The sequence below is a fragment of the Marmota flaviventris genome, chromosome 5 (genome assembly GCF_047511675.1).
Source record: "Marmota flaviventris isolate mMarFla1 chromosome 5, mMarFla1.hap1, whole genome shotgun sequence".
NCBI classification, from domain to species: Eukaryota; Metazoa; Chordata; class Mammalia; order Rodentia; family Sciuridae; genus Marmota; species Marmota flaviventris.
The window spans coordinates 71,022,855-71,042,197 of record NC_092502.1 but is presented as its reverse complement, the minus strand read 5'-3'; the positions used below and the strand labels follow the sequence as shown (position 1 = coordinate 71,042,197).

The following is a 19,343-nucleotide window of genomic DNA, read 5'->3' as shown; positions in this document are numbered from 1 at the left end:
TGGCCCACAGTCCCTACCTAGGCCTATGCTTTTAGGGACCTCTTTCCTGGACTTGCTTTTCTTCTGAAGGTAGACCTCTTCCCAGATGTCCTCACCCCAAGACTCCCAAACGAAGGTGCTGCAAAGCTGTCTTGTCAACAGAGCCTATTGCTGTGATGATGTCCTCACTAGTGTGGTGACAGCTGCTGGACTATACCCTACCCTTCCTGGCTCGAGCAGGTCTCTGTCTCCTTGGCCTGGTGCCTGCCCACAACCCTCTTCTGTCAATTAAAGTTTGTTCCCTTCATTAAGTAGAGCCCTGGAGGCCCCTCTGACTGAGAAGGCTTCTCCTTCCCTGCTCTAGCCTAATTAGACACCACAGAGCCCAGCTTCCCTGGGACGAGGCTGCTCTCACTTCGAGGCACTGGACAAGGAGGGCAGGGATCACCTGAGGGGACTAAGAGCCAGACCCTCTTTGTCATTCACAGTCACATTTAACGGAGTTTCCCTTGCATGACATCATACGTAGCAGGACAAGACCGAGTGAAGCTCAGGGCTTTGAGGGGAGAAAGCTGGAACTTGAAGGAAGGGTTCCGGGAGAGCCCTGCCCCTTAGAGGAATGAAAAAGCGGTGACAACTCTCCAGGTTTGCCAGCTGCAGGCATCTTGGTTTACTGGGGTCATATGGCTCTCAGGGAGGTGGGCTCCAGAGACACAGAGACTCTGGGTGGGGTGAGAAGGAGGGCTCAGTGGGTCTCCCAGGCCTGGCAGTTGCTGGGACCACTATACTCTGTCCTCGCTGCAAGCTCCAGCTGCCGTCGTCCCTAAGGACTCACAGCTCTTCTGGCTTTCCGGGCAGCAGGATGCTATCTGTTCCTGGTGCCCCATCACCGTGCTGACCCAGGTCTGCCCCGAGAAGGGTGCCCATCCCCACCCTCCCCAGCTGGTTCTCTGCTGGCAGGAATGGGATCTGGGCGGCTGCACATTTTCCTCAGCGCCTCCCCCCGCCAGCCCGAGGGGCCTGTTCTAGCCTGCCCCTCATAAATAAGGGAACACGCGGTTCTCCAGGGGAGGGCCCTGCGCCCAGGGCTTGAGGGGGCAGTTTTTTCCTGGCACAGGAAGGCTGGGTCAGATACTGCAGCGTGGTGGCACAGAGACAGACAGTACCAATGGGGAGGAGGTCTCTGCAGGCCAACAGAGACACCAAGACAGAGCACAGCCTGGGCAGGTGGAGCGTATGCGAGGAAGGCTGTGGAGGCTGCTGCAGGGCAGGCAGGGAGGACAGAGAAGGGCTTTCCAGAAAGAAGCCTCCTGTCCCTGGCCCCTATGCTAGGTAAGATGTGTATAGTAGGGGGGTGGGTAGCGTGCAGAGGTGGCAGCAGCAATATCAGAATCCTCCTGAGGAGCCCTTGGTAACAGGAAATCAGAAGTTCCCAATTAAAGTGCACTTTTTCACCACTTGCGACTCACTTCTGGGATCCTAGAGGCAGGGCAGGTGACTCAAGGATGGTTCAGAATAGCACAAAGGATAAGGCTCTGACAGGTAGGGGCTCAGGGCACACTTCAGACTCTGGGGCCTACTATACGCAGGGGAAGACCTCACCAGGCTGGACTGGGTCACCCATTTGTCAGATGAAACTGAGGCTTACCCAGGAAGCATCAGGTTCAGAGGATGAGCAACCCAAAGTCCTCCTGCCCAACACAGTGGGTCCCCCACCCAGGAGGTGAGGCCCAGCAGGATTTTCATCAATTCAACACTGAAGTTAGATCTGCCCAGGTCCACAGGGGAGAATGGGTGAAGGGGGGCTAGTCTTTGAGTGTCTCTCACGTTAGCAGTGACAGATCCCTCCACAATGCAATGAAGCCATATCTAAGGCACTGTTGGAAGAGATAAGAGTTGGAGGGCTTGGGCACATGTCCCTGAGACATGACATTTAAACTGGACCTTGGAGAACTTTGCCAGGGACAGAAGGGACAAGCATAGGGAACAGACCAGTGTCATGAAAGTAAAGACCAGGGGTCAGGAGAGCAGTGGGTCAGGAAACAGGGGAATAGTGATGTGCAGACAGAAAGCTCTGAAGAGCCTTAAGGCTGTACCCAGCATGTTGCAGGTTCTCCTGATCCGGGAAGTAACAAATGAGCAATCACAGGTGTCCCTGTTAAAGATCATCCTCTGTAGGCACTCACGGGGGTCTGTGGACCTCCAAAACTGGGTGTTTAAGGCCCATTTTTTTTCATGAAGAAAGGAAGGAGATTTTACCCAGGTCTACACTGGAAGCTGGACTAGAGACACCTGTAGGCAGGGGCCACGGTTGTTTCATTCACCAGTGTATCCCGAGCCTCTAGCAGGATGCCTGGCACATAGCGGATAAGATGTGCACATGGCACACAGCAGTGATTTCACAGCAGGCCTGCAGCCCGGAGGGTGGAGAGTGGCCGAAAAGCAGCTGGAGGCAGAGAAGCCAGGAAAGAAATGCACAGGCAGGGAAGAGGGCGCCCCCGCCCCCCCCCATATCTGGACTTCCTGCAGGGATGGCAAAGGGGGCAGCTGATGGGCAGCAGGCAGACTGGGTGCGCACAGCTGAGAGGGGGCACAGGAAGCAGAGGCTGGGCTGGAGAGGCCAGGGTAGCGAGGCTGGCTTGGGGTATTTGGAATTGAAACACCTGCAGGTGACTGGGGGGGGGGTGTCTAATGCTGAGCTGGTGTCCTGGGTCTGGAACTCTTGAGGAAAAAGCCATCAAGCCTGGAGATGGAGGCTTGGGGCCTCTCTCTCCAGAGGGAGAGCGGGAGGAGTGAAGCCCAACATACAGGAAAGCCAGCATCATGGCATCTCAGTGGTCAGACTCCCAGGAGGAACAGAGGGAGCCCACAGGGTGAAGGGAGCAGATGGCTCGCGTCAGGGCTGCCGGGAAGCCTGGAGGCCTGGGGTTAGGCAGCCCAGAGGTCAGTGGGGTCTCTCAAGGGCCTCAGCCATGGAGAGGCTGGGGACAGAAGTCAGACTCCAGCAGGGTGGCGACTGCACTTGGTGGTGGAGGGAAGAAGAGAGATGGGGAAACAGCTGAAGGAGGATGAGGAGACAGCACCCCAGCAGGAAAGCCTTCAGAAGAGAAGTGACAGTAATGAGTTTGCAGGGAGGGACAGAAAGGCTGAAGTTACCAGAGAGAGGAGGCAGCTGGCGGGGCCAAAGCGAGTGTGCAAGGGAGCCCGGGGCCAGCATGGGGTGAGGGGCTGGGGATGGGCAGTGGGGGGTGAGCTTGGGAGTAATGTGGAAGGTGAGGATGAGCACTCTCTTGACTTCTGCTCTCAGTGAAGTAGGGGAGAGGCCATTTTCTAGACAGAGAGGATGGGAGGGAGACAGGGTCCTACCAGCCCCAGCTTCAAGAAGTCTGTTCATTCTCCTCTCTAGCTTGGAGTCACTCTTGGCAGTGGGAAGAGGGTGGGGTGACCTCAGGTGAGCTAGTGGGCGGCCTGAATTTCTTGACAACACTGTAGACAGGGGACACATGGGAACACCCTCCACCCCTCCCCTAGCCACCACAGTTTTCTTAGGAAGTGACATTCTGTCAGACAGAAACCTTTGATCTGAACCAAACCTCTCTTAAATTACATCAGGTGTGGCCTGAGCCCGGGCTTTCTTTCCATCACTTTCTATTGTGGGCCAGATTGGACATTCTGTAAAATGCTTTTCTGCCTGGGCCACTTTCTGAGGTGACCAGTTCTATCTTTGCCTCTATTCTTGGAAGGAGAGTCAGAGAATAGGACAATCAGAGACTATCTGGTGGTCCCCTTCCCACCTCTTGCACAGGTTCCCAACACTGAGGCCCAGAGGAGGCAAGCATACCGGGCCACACAGCAAACCAGGTGTGGCCTGAGCCTGGACTTTCCTTCCATAACTTTCTGTTGTGGGTGAAGCTGGACATTCTCTAAAATCCTTTTCATTTGCATGTGGTGGGGGTTGAGGAGAAAAATGACAGCCAGGAAGGGAGTAGTTATAAGCTCCTCTGCAGGTGGGGGCAGAGAATGCTGGGGTGCTCCTTAGCTAAGAGGGTTGACAGAGCAAGGTCAGGCGGAAAATCCGTTTAGCCTGCAGAAAGACGAGGGGGCTGCTCATTGGAATCCTGGCTCCTTTGGTGCTGAAGTCCCCTGCCTGATCAACCCAAGAAGGATGAGAAACTAAATCCCAGCCCGATACTTGGGGAGCTTCTGAGTCCATCCCCTAGAGCGCTGATTGAAGATTAAAGAAAATTCTCATACCCTAGGAGGCTCAGACTCCCCTCACACCAACCAAACCCTTTCTCCTTACCAAGCTCTCTGACAAGGGATAGCTAGCTGAGCTTAGAGACCAGCCACTCATCTTGTGTGATCTCCCACAGGCTTTCTGGAAGCAGGGCCTTTCACCCCAAATTACCAGATTTGGGGGCTTTTGGACACTGTGCTGTGTTTTTTGAGAAATTTTTGGGATAAGCAAGGACTTCTACATTCTACATTTAAAGCTGACCTCGACAATCAAATTGCCTGCAACCATCCAGAGACATTGGTTGCTTAATTCTTGTCTGTGGTGTGCAATTCACCCACTCAGCATCACCAGAAGGGCCCACCCAGACTGCAAGGAGAGGGGCTGGGGGTGGCAAGGAAGGGGAACATAGAGAGGGGCTGGGACTGGCTCCATGCTGGGCCTGGGGCATCCCTGAGCTCCGCCAGCTCAGCCCCTCCTTCTTAGAAGGAGGGGACAGAGGGTGGGGCTGATGTTGCTCACCTGCCATTGCCATATTTGATGCGGATGTCTCGGCTGCGGTTGAGCTCCTTGCCGTCCTTGAACCAGCGGTAGGAGGGCTGGGGGTTCCCGGCTGCTGCCTCACACTTCAGCGACTGCTTCTCGCCCACCTGTCCTGTTTGGCTCTTCATCTTCTTCAGCTTGGGCCGGGTGGCTGTGGGGTACAAGGCAAGCACGTGAGTGTGGTGGCGGTGGAGGCAGCACTGAGCATAAGCAGTTAAGGGCCTCGGGCTGGGGAGGGGAGGGTGAGCCTGGAAGTCACCCCTCCTGCTGTCATTGCTTAGCTCAATTTGCCTGCATTTAGAGACTGCAGTGAGATCCGCTCCCTTCATACTTGGGATGGTACTAGGAGCTTTATATGAGCTTATAAAATCTTCACAATAACCCCATGAGCTTACTGAAGTGTTTAAACCCATTTGTACATGGGAAAACTGAGGTTCAGAAGGGTAAAGTCACTTCCCTAAGGACTGGGGTTCAACCCAGATCATGGCCCCAGGGCTCATGATCTCTACTGTCCCTAAGCCCTAGGTCTGTCCCAGAGGACACAGACAGGCCAAGATGACAGACTTGGCTAGCGCTCCCAGGAAGTCCAGCCTAGCCGAGGAACCTGGTTTTGCTATCACAGCATGGGTCTTGGTAATCTGGTAACAATGGAGCCCAGAGGAGTCATCCTTGTCCTGGGAATGGGGTTTGCTAAGCTAAGAGCGAAAGATGAGGTTGGAAGATGCGGAGAGGGAAGTCTGGCCGAGGTAGCACTGTGGGACATCTTGTGTGGTCCACTGGGATGGGCTGGCAAATGGGTAAGGAGGAGTGGGGTGACTAGGCATGGACTGTGCTGGTGGGCACAGGTCGACCGAGGATGCAAAGCCGTGAGCGCCAAGCTGAGAGGCTTTTCCCATTATCCTTTTTTTCCTTTAAATATATATTTTAGTTGTAGTTGGACATACTATCTTTATTTTATTTTTTTATGTGGTGCTGAGAATCGAACCCAGTGCCTCACACGTGCTAGGCAAGTGCTCTACCACAGAGCCACCAATCCCCATTATTCTTAAACACATTCTGTTTCCACATGCCCAATGCTTTGCCTCCTTGCTCCTCTCCCTACTGCCTTAAAAATAAAACTGGGAAAAAAGGTGCCCTGCTCTGAGGTAGGTGAGGGCAAGCCAGCCAGCACTCCCTGCAGAGATACATAACAAATTCTATCAGTGTCGCCCTTTATAGGACATGCAGCACTTCCGTGCATACTCTTATTTGGTCCCTGAGCTCTGTGAGACAAGTGTCATACTGACATTGATGGTAAAGAGGAGACTCAGAGGTTCAGAAACTTGACCCAAAGCCACATAGCTAGGAAGTCACAGAGTTGGGACCAACCTCGGTGTCTGAATCTGTGATGTGCCGGGCTGGGAGCAGGCTAGTGTCGACTTTTGCAGCCTCATCTCTCTTTGAGGATTGGAGACCCTGGTTCAAATTTTTTCAATAGCAGAAGGGAGGGACTTCGAGGGCCAGGAAGTGTCTGGTGACTGACTGGCCCTGTCTAGGTCATTGGTCCTTTTCTTGGTAGCTCAGAGCTCTGACAATGGGCCAGTGTTGGCTCTGGAGAAAGGCAGGCAGAGAGGGCTGGTGAGAGGTAGGAGGCACCTCCTTGAACTTAACCCTGAGCTGTTGCTTGTCAGTAAGAAGTCAATGGGCATGAGGTGCCAGGGACAGAGGGAACTTCAAAAGAAAACATTTAAAAATATGTTCCTTAGGGCTGGGGACATAGTTCAGTGGTACAGCCTAGAGCGCTTGCCTAGGATGTGTGAGGACCTGGGTTCAACACCCAGTACCACAAAAAAGAATGGCTTAAGCAATGATTCTTGTGAAATAATTTTGTTCATTTTAGAAAATTAAAAAATAGTCGGGTAAAAAGAAGTAAACAAAATCATCCATTATCCCAGTACTCAGAATGAAAACACACACACACACACACACACACAAAATTTTAAACAAAATGGAATCAGGGCCAATAACACGTTTCTCTCATTTAAGAAAACAATGTAATCCTTTCATCTTGCTGTTAAATACTAATAATAACATTTACCAAACTGAATTCTATGAGACATAAGTATCTGAAGAGTTGAAAATAGACATTACTTGAGAAAAAATGTTCTGTGAGGAACACGGGATGAACTTGGCTAATGAAGTGTCTTTATTGACTTCAGTGAGATTATCTAAGTAAGGAACTTGAAACTTTTTTCTTGGATCCCTTAACAGCATTTCAAGGAAATAAAATTATGTGGAACAAGTTCTGTAACATAACTTCTATGTGCATATATTTATAGATATAATATATATTTTAATAGATAATATATTCACAATTCAAAATTTAAGAACTGTAAAAGAGTATCTAAAACTGAGTCATACCCCACCCCTCTAGGTTCAGAGCATTCAGTTGCCCTTCCAGGAGGCAACTAATTTTACCAGTTCCTTTGATATCCTTTCAGAGATCTCCTAAGCATATATGAAAAAAATAAAACCCTGGAACTCACACACATATTTCTACCAAATCATTTTTCATCCTTGCTTAATATTCCTGTGTGGATGTATCAAAATTTATGCAACTGAATCCTGTTGTGAGGCAGTCAACATGTCCCCACCTCCCATCACCAATATCCCCAGAGGAACATCCTTGTGGTTTCATCTCCTTGCTCGACCAACGGACACAGCTGTAAGAGTGGACCCACACTGCCTGTGTTCCAATCCAGGTGTTGCTACTCATTAGTTTTGTGTCCTTAGGTCATTGACTTAATACTTCTACACCTCAGTTTCCTCATCTATAAAATACAGGTAATAAATAATAGCTCCTACCTCATGGGATGATGGCTGTGAGGAGTAGAAGACAATGCACACACAGCCTGGCATGCCCAGAGCATTCAGTAAAGGTCAGCTGTTGTTATTATTATTATCCACAATTCTTTCCTAAGGCCATCTTCCTAAAAGTGGCTGCATCTAAGGGTATATAGTCTTTTCAGCTTCATGAACTGCCAAATTGCCCTCTGGAAATGCTGCTCCACTCTGCACTCCCCCAATGAATGACGGGGCCTGTTTTTCCACAGCCTCACCATCAGGAGGTATTATCATATCTTTCATCTCTGCCAATTAGCTAAGCAAAAGATAACGTCTCTTTGTTGTTGTAATTTGCATTTATTTGATTACTGATGAGGCTGAACATTTTTCATAAGTGTATTGGTCCATTGTATTGCTTCTTCTGGAATTGCCTGTTCATGTCTGCAGTCTGTTTTTCTATTGAGTGCTCATCTTTTTATTGATTTCTAAGAGCTCTTTAGAAATATTAAGGCTATTAACCTTTTGGCTACAATATTCCAACTCCCCCCTCAGTCACCTGCTTCTCATATTTTAAAATGCTAGCTTTTGTTTTGTTTGTTTTTTATCTTTCTTTTATTTTTTTCATCCAGACATTTTATGAGCGATGAATCTACCAATCTGTTGGATTTTCAGACACTTCATTTTTCTAGGTGAGATTGGAGTCCTGCCTCAGCACCCTTCCCTTCCCTGTACCCTGCCCTCTTGCATCTACTACAGAGTTCCCAGACACGCCTTATCTCAGTGCTTAAACCCAGATGCTGATGTGAATCACATGGGAGCTTCAAAACTTCAGTGGATGCCCGGGGCATATCCAGAGCATTCTGAAGCAGAACCCGTGAGGATAGTCAGGCGGGTGATTTTAACAGGCTCCCGGGTATCTTTCTCATAGAAAAGTGCACATGTTGTAAGCGTACAGCTCAACAACTGGCGACAGACAACACATCTGGGCAGCTGGCTTTGCTCCAAATTCTGGTTTTTACCTGGTAATCTAAATTTATGGTCTAGGATGACCTCTAGCTAACCCCCTGCTCCTTTTTGTGAACTGGGGTACAGAGAGCTCTTCACAGGTTCAAAAGTGTGTTGAACTTTCTTGCAATTCTGACAGCAGGGAATCCCCTGTCCCAACCACCATGGGCCACCTCACTTCCAGCCAGATAGGGGAGGGGGAGGGTGACACCTGGTGGGAGAAGCAGTGCTCACTCTGCCACCTCATTTCCTGACTGAGTTCTGGTGCAAGACTGTGCACTGAGCCAGTGGCCACTGCTTAGTGGTTGTGGTGATGGGCTGGGGGTGTATCACACAGAGATGAGCAGCGGCATGATCCTCATGCAGAGGGCCGGAGGAATTGGGGGCTCCAAAGCCATTCTCTGACCCTATGGAAAACACAGGATTACATTTCAGATCATAAGGAGCCCACCCGACCTAGTGAGGACCCTGTGTGACTCAACAGTGACTTCTTGATAGTTCACTCGCTTCTATCTGGGTGTTCCTGGAGGGTTGGGGATGATTACTCCATATATATCTAGATCATTTCTGTCTGGAACAAAGCACAGGACCTAGCACACAGTAGGCACTGAGTAAGTACATATGGTATATTTACTCAAGAGTGTAAGTGCCTGCCCACTAGGGGCACCTGATTTGGCTCCATTCATTCATTTAATACTTTTTAATCAACCGACCCCATGCCAGGCACTGTTCTGGTGCTGGGTATATAGTACTGAACAAGACAGGTATGTGTCCTGCTCCTGGGGAGCCTGACTTTGCATGAGGGCCATAGACACTCAGCAAGTCACCAACAGCAAGCGAGAAGCCATAATCAGCTGGATAAAGGCTCCAAGGTAGGAATGAGCTTGGTGAGTTCAGGGGTCTAACAGAGGCCTATGTGACTGGAGGAGGGTGAAAGGTGAGGGTGGAATGAGGGGAGTGTGGAGAGGTACACGGGACCCAAGTTCCATGGGATTGTGAAAGGCAGGATGAGAAGTCTGGATTTGCTTTTTTTTAAAAAAAACTTTTTACATGCTTACAAGAAAAATTTTAAATTACACATGCAGATTACATTTTATTTCTATTGGACAGCACTGATCAAAGGATGACAAAAATAATCATACATTTAAATCATGCCGTATTCTTTTGTTTTGTTTTTTTTCTTTGAATCATGCCACGTTCTTTGCAAAAAGTTTTCTTTTATAGCTCTTAAAGGTTCCTCAGAAGAACCACCTGAAAGTTAAGGCAGGTAAACCTTGTAGATTTTTTTTTCAGCCAATTTCCTTGGGGAGGCAATGACAGTGGCTAAGAGGGCAGAACAGAGAACACAAACCAGATGGCCCTTGGAACAATGCCCAGGGGACCTCCACACCCTTACTCCTGGGCCCAGTGCCCTGTCAGACATTTGCAGCAAGGACTGGAGTGACCTCAGTGGCCCTGGATTTGTTCTGTAGGTGTGATGGGAAGGCATTAGCAGCTTACAAATTGAGGAATGACCTGATCTTACTGTCTGCACTTTAAGCTCTTTCTTAATCTGAGCCACCATCACCTCTCCCCCTGTGGCTTCCAGCCATTGGATCAAGTACCAACCCTTGGGGTCATCTGGGACAAGGCTCAGACGCTAGTCACACAGCAGACCTTGGGCACCTGGTTTAGCTCCAGTCCCCAGCCTGGGTACCTTCTCTCATCTAGGCCTGGGATTACCAAGTCTTTCTTACAGCCCAGGGCCCAGAACGCCATGTTAGTGTGTGGGCATCCTAACAGGTCCCAAGAGTGTCTTGGGGCCACAGCTGAACTAAGCAGAACAGGCTTCCTGAGATAGATAGGATCTGTCAGGACAATAGCTGAATCAAGAGTGGGCAGGCACGTAACCTCGTGAATAAATATACCATGTGTATTTACTGAGTGCCTACTATGTGCTAGCTCCCGTGCTTTGTCCCAGACAGAAATGATCCAGCCATATATAGAGTAAGCATCCCCAATCCTCCAGGAATTAAGCTTGTCTCCCTCTGTCATTGTTTCTTTACATAACAAATACACTTTCATTGTAGAAAAATTACACAATACAAGTAAGGACAAAGAAAAACACATTTAAATCAATTAAAGTACCACCAGAGAGAAAACCACTGTTCATATTTTCAAATATCTCCTGCAAGACATTTCTAACATGCTTTAGATTCACTTTCCCCCCACCCAGTGGACACATTACAAGAGTATTTTTCCAGGCCTAGAAATAAATGTAGCTCTAAATTATTTTAATGGCTGCCTAATATTCCATTGTTCAGATGAATTTGGTAAGTTGTCTTCAGTGTTTTGCTACTATGAACAATACTGCAATAAACTTCTCCATCAATTCAGCTTTGTGGCCAAAGGGAGGAACAGCAGAGCTGGGGGCCCAGGCACATTTCCCTATGCAGAGAGGAGACTCTGAAAGGTCCAGCACACAGGAGAGTGGACAGATGAGGTTTGTCAGATAAAAGCAAGAGGAAGCTCTGAGTGCATAAGAAGCGGGAGGGAAATTCTCAATACCCTCCCCCTGGCTGTCTCTGACACCTGATTTCCTGAGGTGGAGGGGCAGGTGGCAAATTGATGGCTCAGGCAGGCCTATGGGAGGTCCTCCTCAGACCAAGGCCTCGTACTCCTTGGGTTGGGAAGCCCAGATGTTACTTTGTTCTGCTCTCACCCTCCTGGAGCCGTGTTAACTAAGCAGCAGAAACCAGGGTTCTCTGGAGTGCGAACATGGGGGTACAGGGATCACTTCTGGCAGCTTTAGTAGAACAAGAAGAAGGTCTCCACAAACAGATTTCCCTCGGTGACAGGTTCCATAAAACCTGAGGACACATTCCCTGTTGCCTCAGCTTGGGCCACAAGGTATCTGGTGGCTTCTGCTTTCTGTCCCCTGGTGCCAAACCAGGGCATCTGGTCTGTCTCCGCCTGACAGGCAATCCCCAGAAAGCACCTCATTAAAGTAGCAACACAGAACAACAACCAGCGCTGTTCCCCACATCCCAGCCCCCAGGCCAGGAGGTGCCGCTGTGCCAACGGCCTGACCTCATTCCTCTCCAGTGGGCGGTGGGTGCGGAGACTGCAGACATCTGAGAGCAAGACAGACGCCCAGGACGAGGCCGGGCAACCTGGCCCGGGAAGACCTGGCCCTGTCTCCCTCCCAGCCACCAGGGCCAGGGGCAGCGGGCTCTTAAAAGGGTTAATGATCCTCACCTCATGACTAAGACTGAGCAGTCCCCTTTGCAGGGCAACACCTGGAGACAATTCGGCCAGCCTGCCCGGCATCAAAGTCTCACACTGTCCTGGGCCAGCGGGCTGCAGCCCAGCCCCCTCCCCAATCCTCTCTCACCTACAAAGTGACTGCAACCTATTGGAGGTTAATTACAGACTCCAAGTTCAAATGAGAAAGAAAGAAAGGGAAAAAAAAATTAAAAACACAGCTGGTTTAAGTGGGCACAGGGGAACTCATCTGTGAAGTGTGGTAAGGTATCCGCCCCACTGATGCTCCTGGGACAGGCCTCCCAGAGGGAGTGTGCACCCAGCTGGGCCTTTGGCTTTCTCTGGGCCACAGATCCTTGGCCAATGAGTCCCAGCCTGGTGCCTGGGATTGCTTTGTCTTTTTATATCCATCCAACAAATATCCACACCCAACAGGCTCTGTGATGTGCCAGGTGCCCATCAGGCACCAGGGATATGGCACCAAACAAGACAATACGGCCCCTGCCCTCAGTTTTGGGCTTCTACTGAGGCTGAGAAGGGAGAGAGGCTCAAAGAGAGTCACTTTCCCTGCATCAGTGAAAGCCACTGGTGCCTGGTACTTCAGTAGCAAGTAGAGAACAGGAGCCAGGACTGCTAGGGATGAGGATTAAAGGCAGACACTGTATCAGGAGAACATGGAGAGGAGGATGAGGAGGGGGGAGGATGAGGAGACAAAACTTAGTAGCACCAAGACCAACAGAAATATTCCTGCCTTAAAGCCTTGCCTGCCCAGTCAGAAGCACCACCCAATGACACCCAACTTTACCACGGGAAAGCAAGAAAGGCACCGGCCCTAAAGCCAAAGCCATGACCACTGCCAGCCCCTCTGCCAGAATTTTGAGAGAAGCACTGGTCTTCTTGGGCTCTGCCAAAGTCAGGGGCAGAGATGCCAAGCCCCTGATGTCTGAGCCATAGGTACACAAGCAGTGGAGATTCGGGAGTGAGGGGTGGCACCCATGTCTGCATAGGCTCCCAGAGCAGAGCATCAGTTGCTGGGTAGGTTGTACAGTGACCGTGCAGATACCATAGTCTCCTGGGTTCCTACCAGTGTTGGGACACGGGCACAGACATCTAGATCTGACAGAGATGAGATGTGGAAGATGCAGCACCATTACAGAACAGCCGGGCTGCTGAGGATATGGAGATTCAGGTCAGGTCTTTGTCTCAGGCTCCCGATTTTTCAGCTGTCTGCTCTTAAGTAGGCATTTTAGCCTCTCAGCCTCAATGGACTCATCTACAAACCACACTTTGCCTGTTTAAGAGAGGAAGGTCTCCAAGGAGAGATGGAAGCTTCTGACTTGATCATGGGCAGAATTGGGGATAAAGCAGAGATGGAGGGCCACTGCCATCTACCCAAACCCTCTTACGATCCCTGCTGGGGAAAGCTGGGCTCTGGGCCAAAGTCTTGGGCCCTGGAGAACCCAGTGTGTAGATGTCTGAAGTAGGTGGGCTAGGCCAATCCTTGCTCAGGGAACCCACAGAAGGCTGAGGAGGGGATCCCAGAGCTTCTGTCCTTTTTGGAATAGACTTGCACTTCCTGTCTCCTCAGCCAGGCTGGAGATAGTTGTTTCTGAAGCTCGGGGTCTTGGGGAATGTAGTGGGAAGGGGACAAGACTGGCACCTCAACTGGGGTGTGTGGGAAGCCACCGGATGGTCTTGGGCCTCTTTTTGGAGGGTCTACTGAGCTCTTTAGTAAGGAAAAGCAGCACATTTGTATTAAAACAAACAAACACATAATGTAGTAGAATGTCAAGTTCATGTGGATTTTTAAGATAAAATAAAAATAGAACACTTCTAAGCATCATTGGGCCTCAGGGAAAGGCCTTAGCAGGTCTGGTGCAGGCAAGCAATAGTCACATGCTCACCAGGCTCTGTCCCTCCAAATCCAACTGCAAGCACAGAGAGCCCTGGCTAGGCACTGTGGCAGGGCTGGAAGTGGGATGCAGTCCTTGTGGTCCAGGCTGGCTAGGCTGAGGGGACTGGAAAGAACTCAGTCCAGAAATCTGCCTCCCTCCCTGGGTAGGAAGTCCTTAGCTCTGACATGACAGGTGGAAATCCAGTTTCTCCATCTCCTCTCCCCAAACTGCTCTTCCTCCTGGTGCCCTCTTTCAGTCACCTTGGCATTATGACGATCCCATTTCTTTCTTGACTTTCCTTAGAGGTCAAGTTCATTCTACTTCCACCAAGCCTCTTGCCCTCATCACCCTCCACCATCTGCCAGGCCCTGGTTCAGGTCACACCGTTCCCACCCCAGGACCACTGTGCCAGCAGGGAATATTGGGCAGATTTACCTCTATGCCTTCTGCCATTCAGGAACTTTCCTTGGTTCCCTGATGTCTATAGAAGAAATGCTGCTACTTTCCTTTGTGGTAGCCAGGCGACTCAGGGGACACTGCTGGGCCAGTCAGTGGGTTCCCTTTTCAAACACCCCTCTCTATTTTCCCCTATCACTTTTTTCAGAATCTTATATTCCAGGTAGACCAAATGTGCATATTGTGACCTTCCTCCATGTTCCATGTTCAGGTGTCTATCAAATGTCATTCCCCACGCAGGAAGCAGAATCCAGAGGGTCAGCCTTGTAGGCTCAGAGTCAGACAGGCCTTGGTGAGCATTCTGGCTCTGCCCAGAGTCTTGTATAACTAGGCAAGTTACTTAACCTCTCGGAGCCTTTAGTTCCTTGACTGTGAAACAGGGACAATCCTACCCACCTTCTAAGATTGTGGGGAGAATTAAATGGACGCAACTCATGTCAAGAACTTAGCACAGTGCCTGGAACAGAGAGATAGCTTAATAACTGGAAGCTTTTATTAATCTAAATCCCTTAAGATCTCCTCAGATGCTACCGCCTTCTCTAATCCACCCAGCCAGAAGCAGTTTCTGTCCCACATAGACTCCCTGTGCCTTTCACCAGCTCTTCCTGGGGCTTCTTACCTCAGAGAAAACTGGGTTCTTTTCCTTCTAAACTGTGGGCAACTTGGGGAGGGGATGTGATGGGGGTATCACTGTGTTGCTGATGTCTGGACAGAGTAGGTGCTCACTGATCACAGGCTAAACAAATGAATTAGTGACGTAAGGCTGGGCTGTGACTGAAGGGCACCTAAAGCAGTCTGAATCCAGACTGCTGCAAACACTCAGGGGAGGGTGGGGCCCCTGACAGCTAATCTCAGAGCCCTTTTCCCACCCAACACTCTTCCCCAGCTCGTCACTCAGCCCCAACAGGCTTGTGTCCCGGAATAGCAGAGCAGATGACAGAAATCGGGGACCTCACAGAAAGACTATTCTTGCTCAGTCTACCACTGCCCACTACTCAGGGGCCCCAGACCAGGCAGGAAGCCCAGCCAGAGAAGCTTCTTTCCAAGAAACTGTGGATCTTCAGAGGAGAAGGGGCTATCTAGCTCTCCACATGTGGAGTTGAAGTAGCTTGAGACTGTCTTCATTTATTCCTGCTCTGGTATGGATTGAGAACACAGAACATTTGAGTGCTGAGGGTCCTGTGCATGTGGCCTCGGCCCTAGTGGAGAGCCTCACCAGCAGGGCAATGCTGTCACCAGGGGATGGGCCTATGACAGTAGTGTGGGGTGCTGCTCAGCACAGAGGACACACTGACCCTTCCTCCTTATCCCAGGGGCCAAGGAGGGCTGTAGGGGGAGCAAATCCTATGCTGGGACTGAGGGATGAGTGGGGGTCAGCCCAGAGAAGGCAGAGTGTACACCAGGCAAAAGGAAGAACAGCTTCCTAGGGATAAGGTGGGAAAGAGACTGCAGTGCCTTCCACCTCATTGTAAGGTGCAAGAGCCGAGGGGGCAGTGACTAGGGAGGAAGGGTGCCTTGTGGGGCTGCCTCTCTCCCTGGGTAGGAAGTCATTAGGTCCAACAAGACAGGTGGAAATCCAGTTTCTCCATCTCTGCCAAGCCCTTTGTTACATTTATATGTGGACTTCCCTCTCTGAGCCTCAGTTTCCCCATCTATACAGTGAGGGAAGTGAACTATCAGCTCAGATGGAGTCTTGTCTGATACCAGAAGCCACAGACCCCTGGCCAGGCCCAAAGCTCCAGAGTTCTTTGCAAAGTGTTTCTGGGTGGGGAGTGAAACAGACACAGTCTGTGGTCACCTACCCATTTACCACCAGTCCATGTCCTGAGTGGTCAGTGGGATGACTAAAGGGCTTTGGATGGAGCCCTCCCCTGGCCTGTCTTTCCACACCCTGGGGGGTGGCCAAGGATGCCTAAAGGGCAGCTCTGACAAGGCTGCCCTCCGCTCAGAACCCTTCCTCTCTGCAGGTTCAGAGAAGGTCAACTCACTAGCCTGACATTCAGAAGATCCATGTGGCTCCGGTGGTCTCTCCCTCCTATACACGATGTTGGGCAGCACAGTCTCAGGAATGCACTTTATTTCTCACCCCCACTGGGTTCCCAGCCTGCACACTCTGCTCAAATGGTCGCTTCAGTTTGAGGACCCAGACCTTCTCCCTGGTCTTTTCTCATTCCACCAAGTTTGTCTCAGCCCCATCTTTTCCTGAAGCCTCCTCAGACTGCTTGGGTTGGAAGTACTCTCTCCTTCCATCCTGAGTCACTCCTGATGGTTAGAACTGCAACCAGAATGGGACCCATGTCTATCTTGTTCCACAAGGTGGCAGCCCCTGGGGGCATCGTGCTCGAGCACTATGTGGGATGATCTGTAGAGGGGGTTACCACCTCAGTCAGTGGTGCTCTTTCTCTCTCTTTGCTTCATCCTTCATTGCTGGGGATTGAACCCAGGGGTGCTCAACCACTGAGCTACATCCCCAGCTTTTTAAATTTTATTTTGAGACAGGGTCTTTCTAGGTTGCCACAGCTAGCCTTGAACTTTCAATCCTCCTGTCTCCTGGGTAGCTGGGATTACAGGGATATGTCACTGTGCCCAGCCTAAATCAGTGATTCTCAAATTGCAGCAAGTGTCATTGTCAACTCAGGGATTTTCTAAAACAATTACTGCCCCCACCCCCCCCAATTTCTGATTTAGTATTGCAGGGCTAGAGCTCAAGACATTGTATTTCAAGCCTATTTTCACTTTGTGCTTTAAATCAGGTTTCCACTAAGTTAAACATTCATCTTTTGTACAATGGACTCCATAGGACCAGACAACTACCCAATTTAGTGTTAGATCTGGCTGCACTCTCGAGCTCCGGGCTAGGTTTCTGGATGGGCCATTTGATCATTGTAACTTCCATCTTCCTAGGAACTCCTGCCTGTTGGTGCAGCCTCAGGGCCCCAGGGCTGCCCTCCTGTGTCAGCATCCACAATTCCTGTTCATACCTGATCCCCATAGTCATCTTGCCAGATTCTGGTGAGGGCAGGAACCCAATCTGCTCATTTCTGTATCCCTTTGTATCTCACATTCGCAACTGAAGAACCCAAGAAGTAAATACCTGACTGGTTGGTCTGATGGGGAGGGCCTACTCCAATAAGTGGATCCATGGGGATCCTCTGCCTCTTGCTGATATGTCATGAGGGGTATAGAATGTGCAAGAGCCTGGAGTCACGTGACATGCTTGGCTGAGGCAGGGCAGGGGGCAGACTTCATTTCAAGATCTCATTCTGTCACTAATTCATGGTTGATTGCAAGCAAGTCATGAACTTCTCCTGCCTCAATTTTCCTGTCTGTAAAGTGGAGGTGGTTAAAAAAAATACCTAAACCTTTTGAATCTGGCATGCAGGAAAGCTTTCAGTAACTCCCATGTGCATTGGGCATGGACTTGATCCCACTTCCTGCAAGGCCTGTTCTCTCCTTGGTGAATTCCTGTCGCCATCCAGTATCAGCTCAGATGTCGCTCCTCTGTGAAGTTCTATTTCCTCCCAGGAGAACAAATCCCTCTCCTCACCACACGCTGCACATTTATCACTGGCCTTAAACTCAGTTCTAGTCATAGGGAGTTGTGTAAGGATCTTTATCTCTGAGCTTCCTGAGGGTGGGGACTGTGGGTTATTCCATAGTAGAAGCTGAATGAATACTTGCAGAATTGAATACACAAAGGTGAGTAAAAGTGCAGTTTGTGTAGCTACCATGTGGCTGGAGTTCGTGAAGCCTTGAGGAATAGAAGGTTCTCGAAGAATAGAGTTCGCAAAGCCTGGAGGAATGCTGGGAAAGTAGGCTGCCACTGCCTCCCACTAAATAATGAAAGGTATACCACCCGCTCAGACATGGAGGGAAAACACTAGGAGAACGGAGTTCAAATGGGGCCCAGGTCTCAAGCTTCGGAAGACTTTGCCAGAGTTAAAAAATGAAAAGCCCCTCTTCCCTATATCGACTCTCCCTCAGGTCAGCCTGGTGGCCAGATAGCAGAGGGGCAATAAGGAGTGGGCAGGCCTGTGTCACCATCTCTGAAGCCAACTCTGAGGCCAGGGCAAGGGCCTGCTAACTCTGGGCCAGCACTTCTTCCTCCATATGCTCCCCACTCTGCCACTGCCCTCAAGATCGAGCTCCTGGTGCCTAGAGCAGAGTGCAGTAACAGGCATCATCTTGGAGTCCAAGGATCTCTGCTTCCCATGAGGCTTCTCTTACTTCCTTCAGCAGCTCACAGAGCCACACAGGTCAGAGGTCCTTGGGTGGAGCTCACCTGAAGCCCACAGTCCAATTTTACTTCTATTCTGGACCTATTGGCCACCCCATTCTCTCATCCCAGGTGACTCACTGTCCTACCCCAGGTCCACTGCTATGCTGATATGGAAAGACTAGAGCTCTCTGTCCCCTCTTCACCCATACCTAATGCCTGGGACCTGAGCAGAGGACTGATGAGTCCTGGTCTGTAAACTGCTTTGAGCTTTTAGGATGAAAGACCACGGGAAGTACAGAGTCACTCCCTGCTTGTTGTTATTGTTCCTCGTGAATCCCTGAGGTGCCAGAGAGCCAGAGCAGAGGTGCAGTCTGTACCCCAGAGTAGCAGGAGACCTGATCCAGGTGCCAGGCTCAGCAAGGTCAGCCAGGGGCCAAGGCCAGTGGGTGAATCTGCCAACCTCCAGATGCGGCTCAGACAAATGCATATGAGCACATCCCACCTCTGGTCTAGCCCTGGGCAGCCTAAGGATGGGAGTTTGTTCTAGGAGTCTGGGCATTAGTTTTAGCACAGGCAGGAGATGGGAAAGATGGGAAAGAAGATCTTGTGAGGATTTCTTTGTGTCTAGGGAATTCAAATGACACATGTCCAGACCATCATCAGCTAATGATGCTCACCCACTTTCCCACTCAGGACACTCTGGTGAAGACCAAGGCCTGCCCATGTCCTCCTGTAGGCAGATAAAAGATTCCCAGTTAATAGGAGAGTTCTGGCAGAGGGGACATTTCCATCAAACCCCGACTGGTCTTTCAAGGGACACATAGAATCTGATCCCAAACCTCTCTTTTAAACAACACAGCTTGGGGTTATCATTTTCTTTGGAGCTAGATCTTCCTGCCTCCCAATATGACAGTTTTCCTGTACTGGGGGTTCTCAGGGACACAGG

At 50.3% G+C, this 19,343-nt stretch overlaps 1 protein-coding gene across 5 annotated transcripts in view; it reads right to left on the bottom strand.

Moving 5' to 3' along the window:
- Nrg2 (neuregulin 2) overlaps nt 1-19,343 on the bottom strand; it is a 181,836-nt gene that overhangs the window by 32,424 nt on the left and 130,069 nt on the right. For all 5 annotated transcript variants that reach the window (XM_027927820.3, XM_027927819.3, XM_027927821.3 and 2 more), the window contains exon 2: nt 4,736-4,907. In XM_027927820.3, the coding sequence (XP_027783621.3) occupies nt 4,736-4,907 (172 nt within the window). The remainder of the gene's footprint in view (nt 1-4,735; nt 4,908-19,343) is intronic.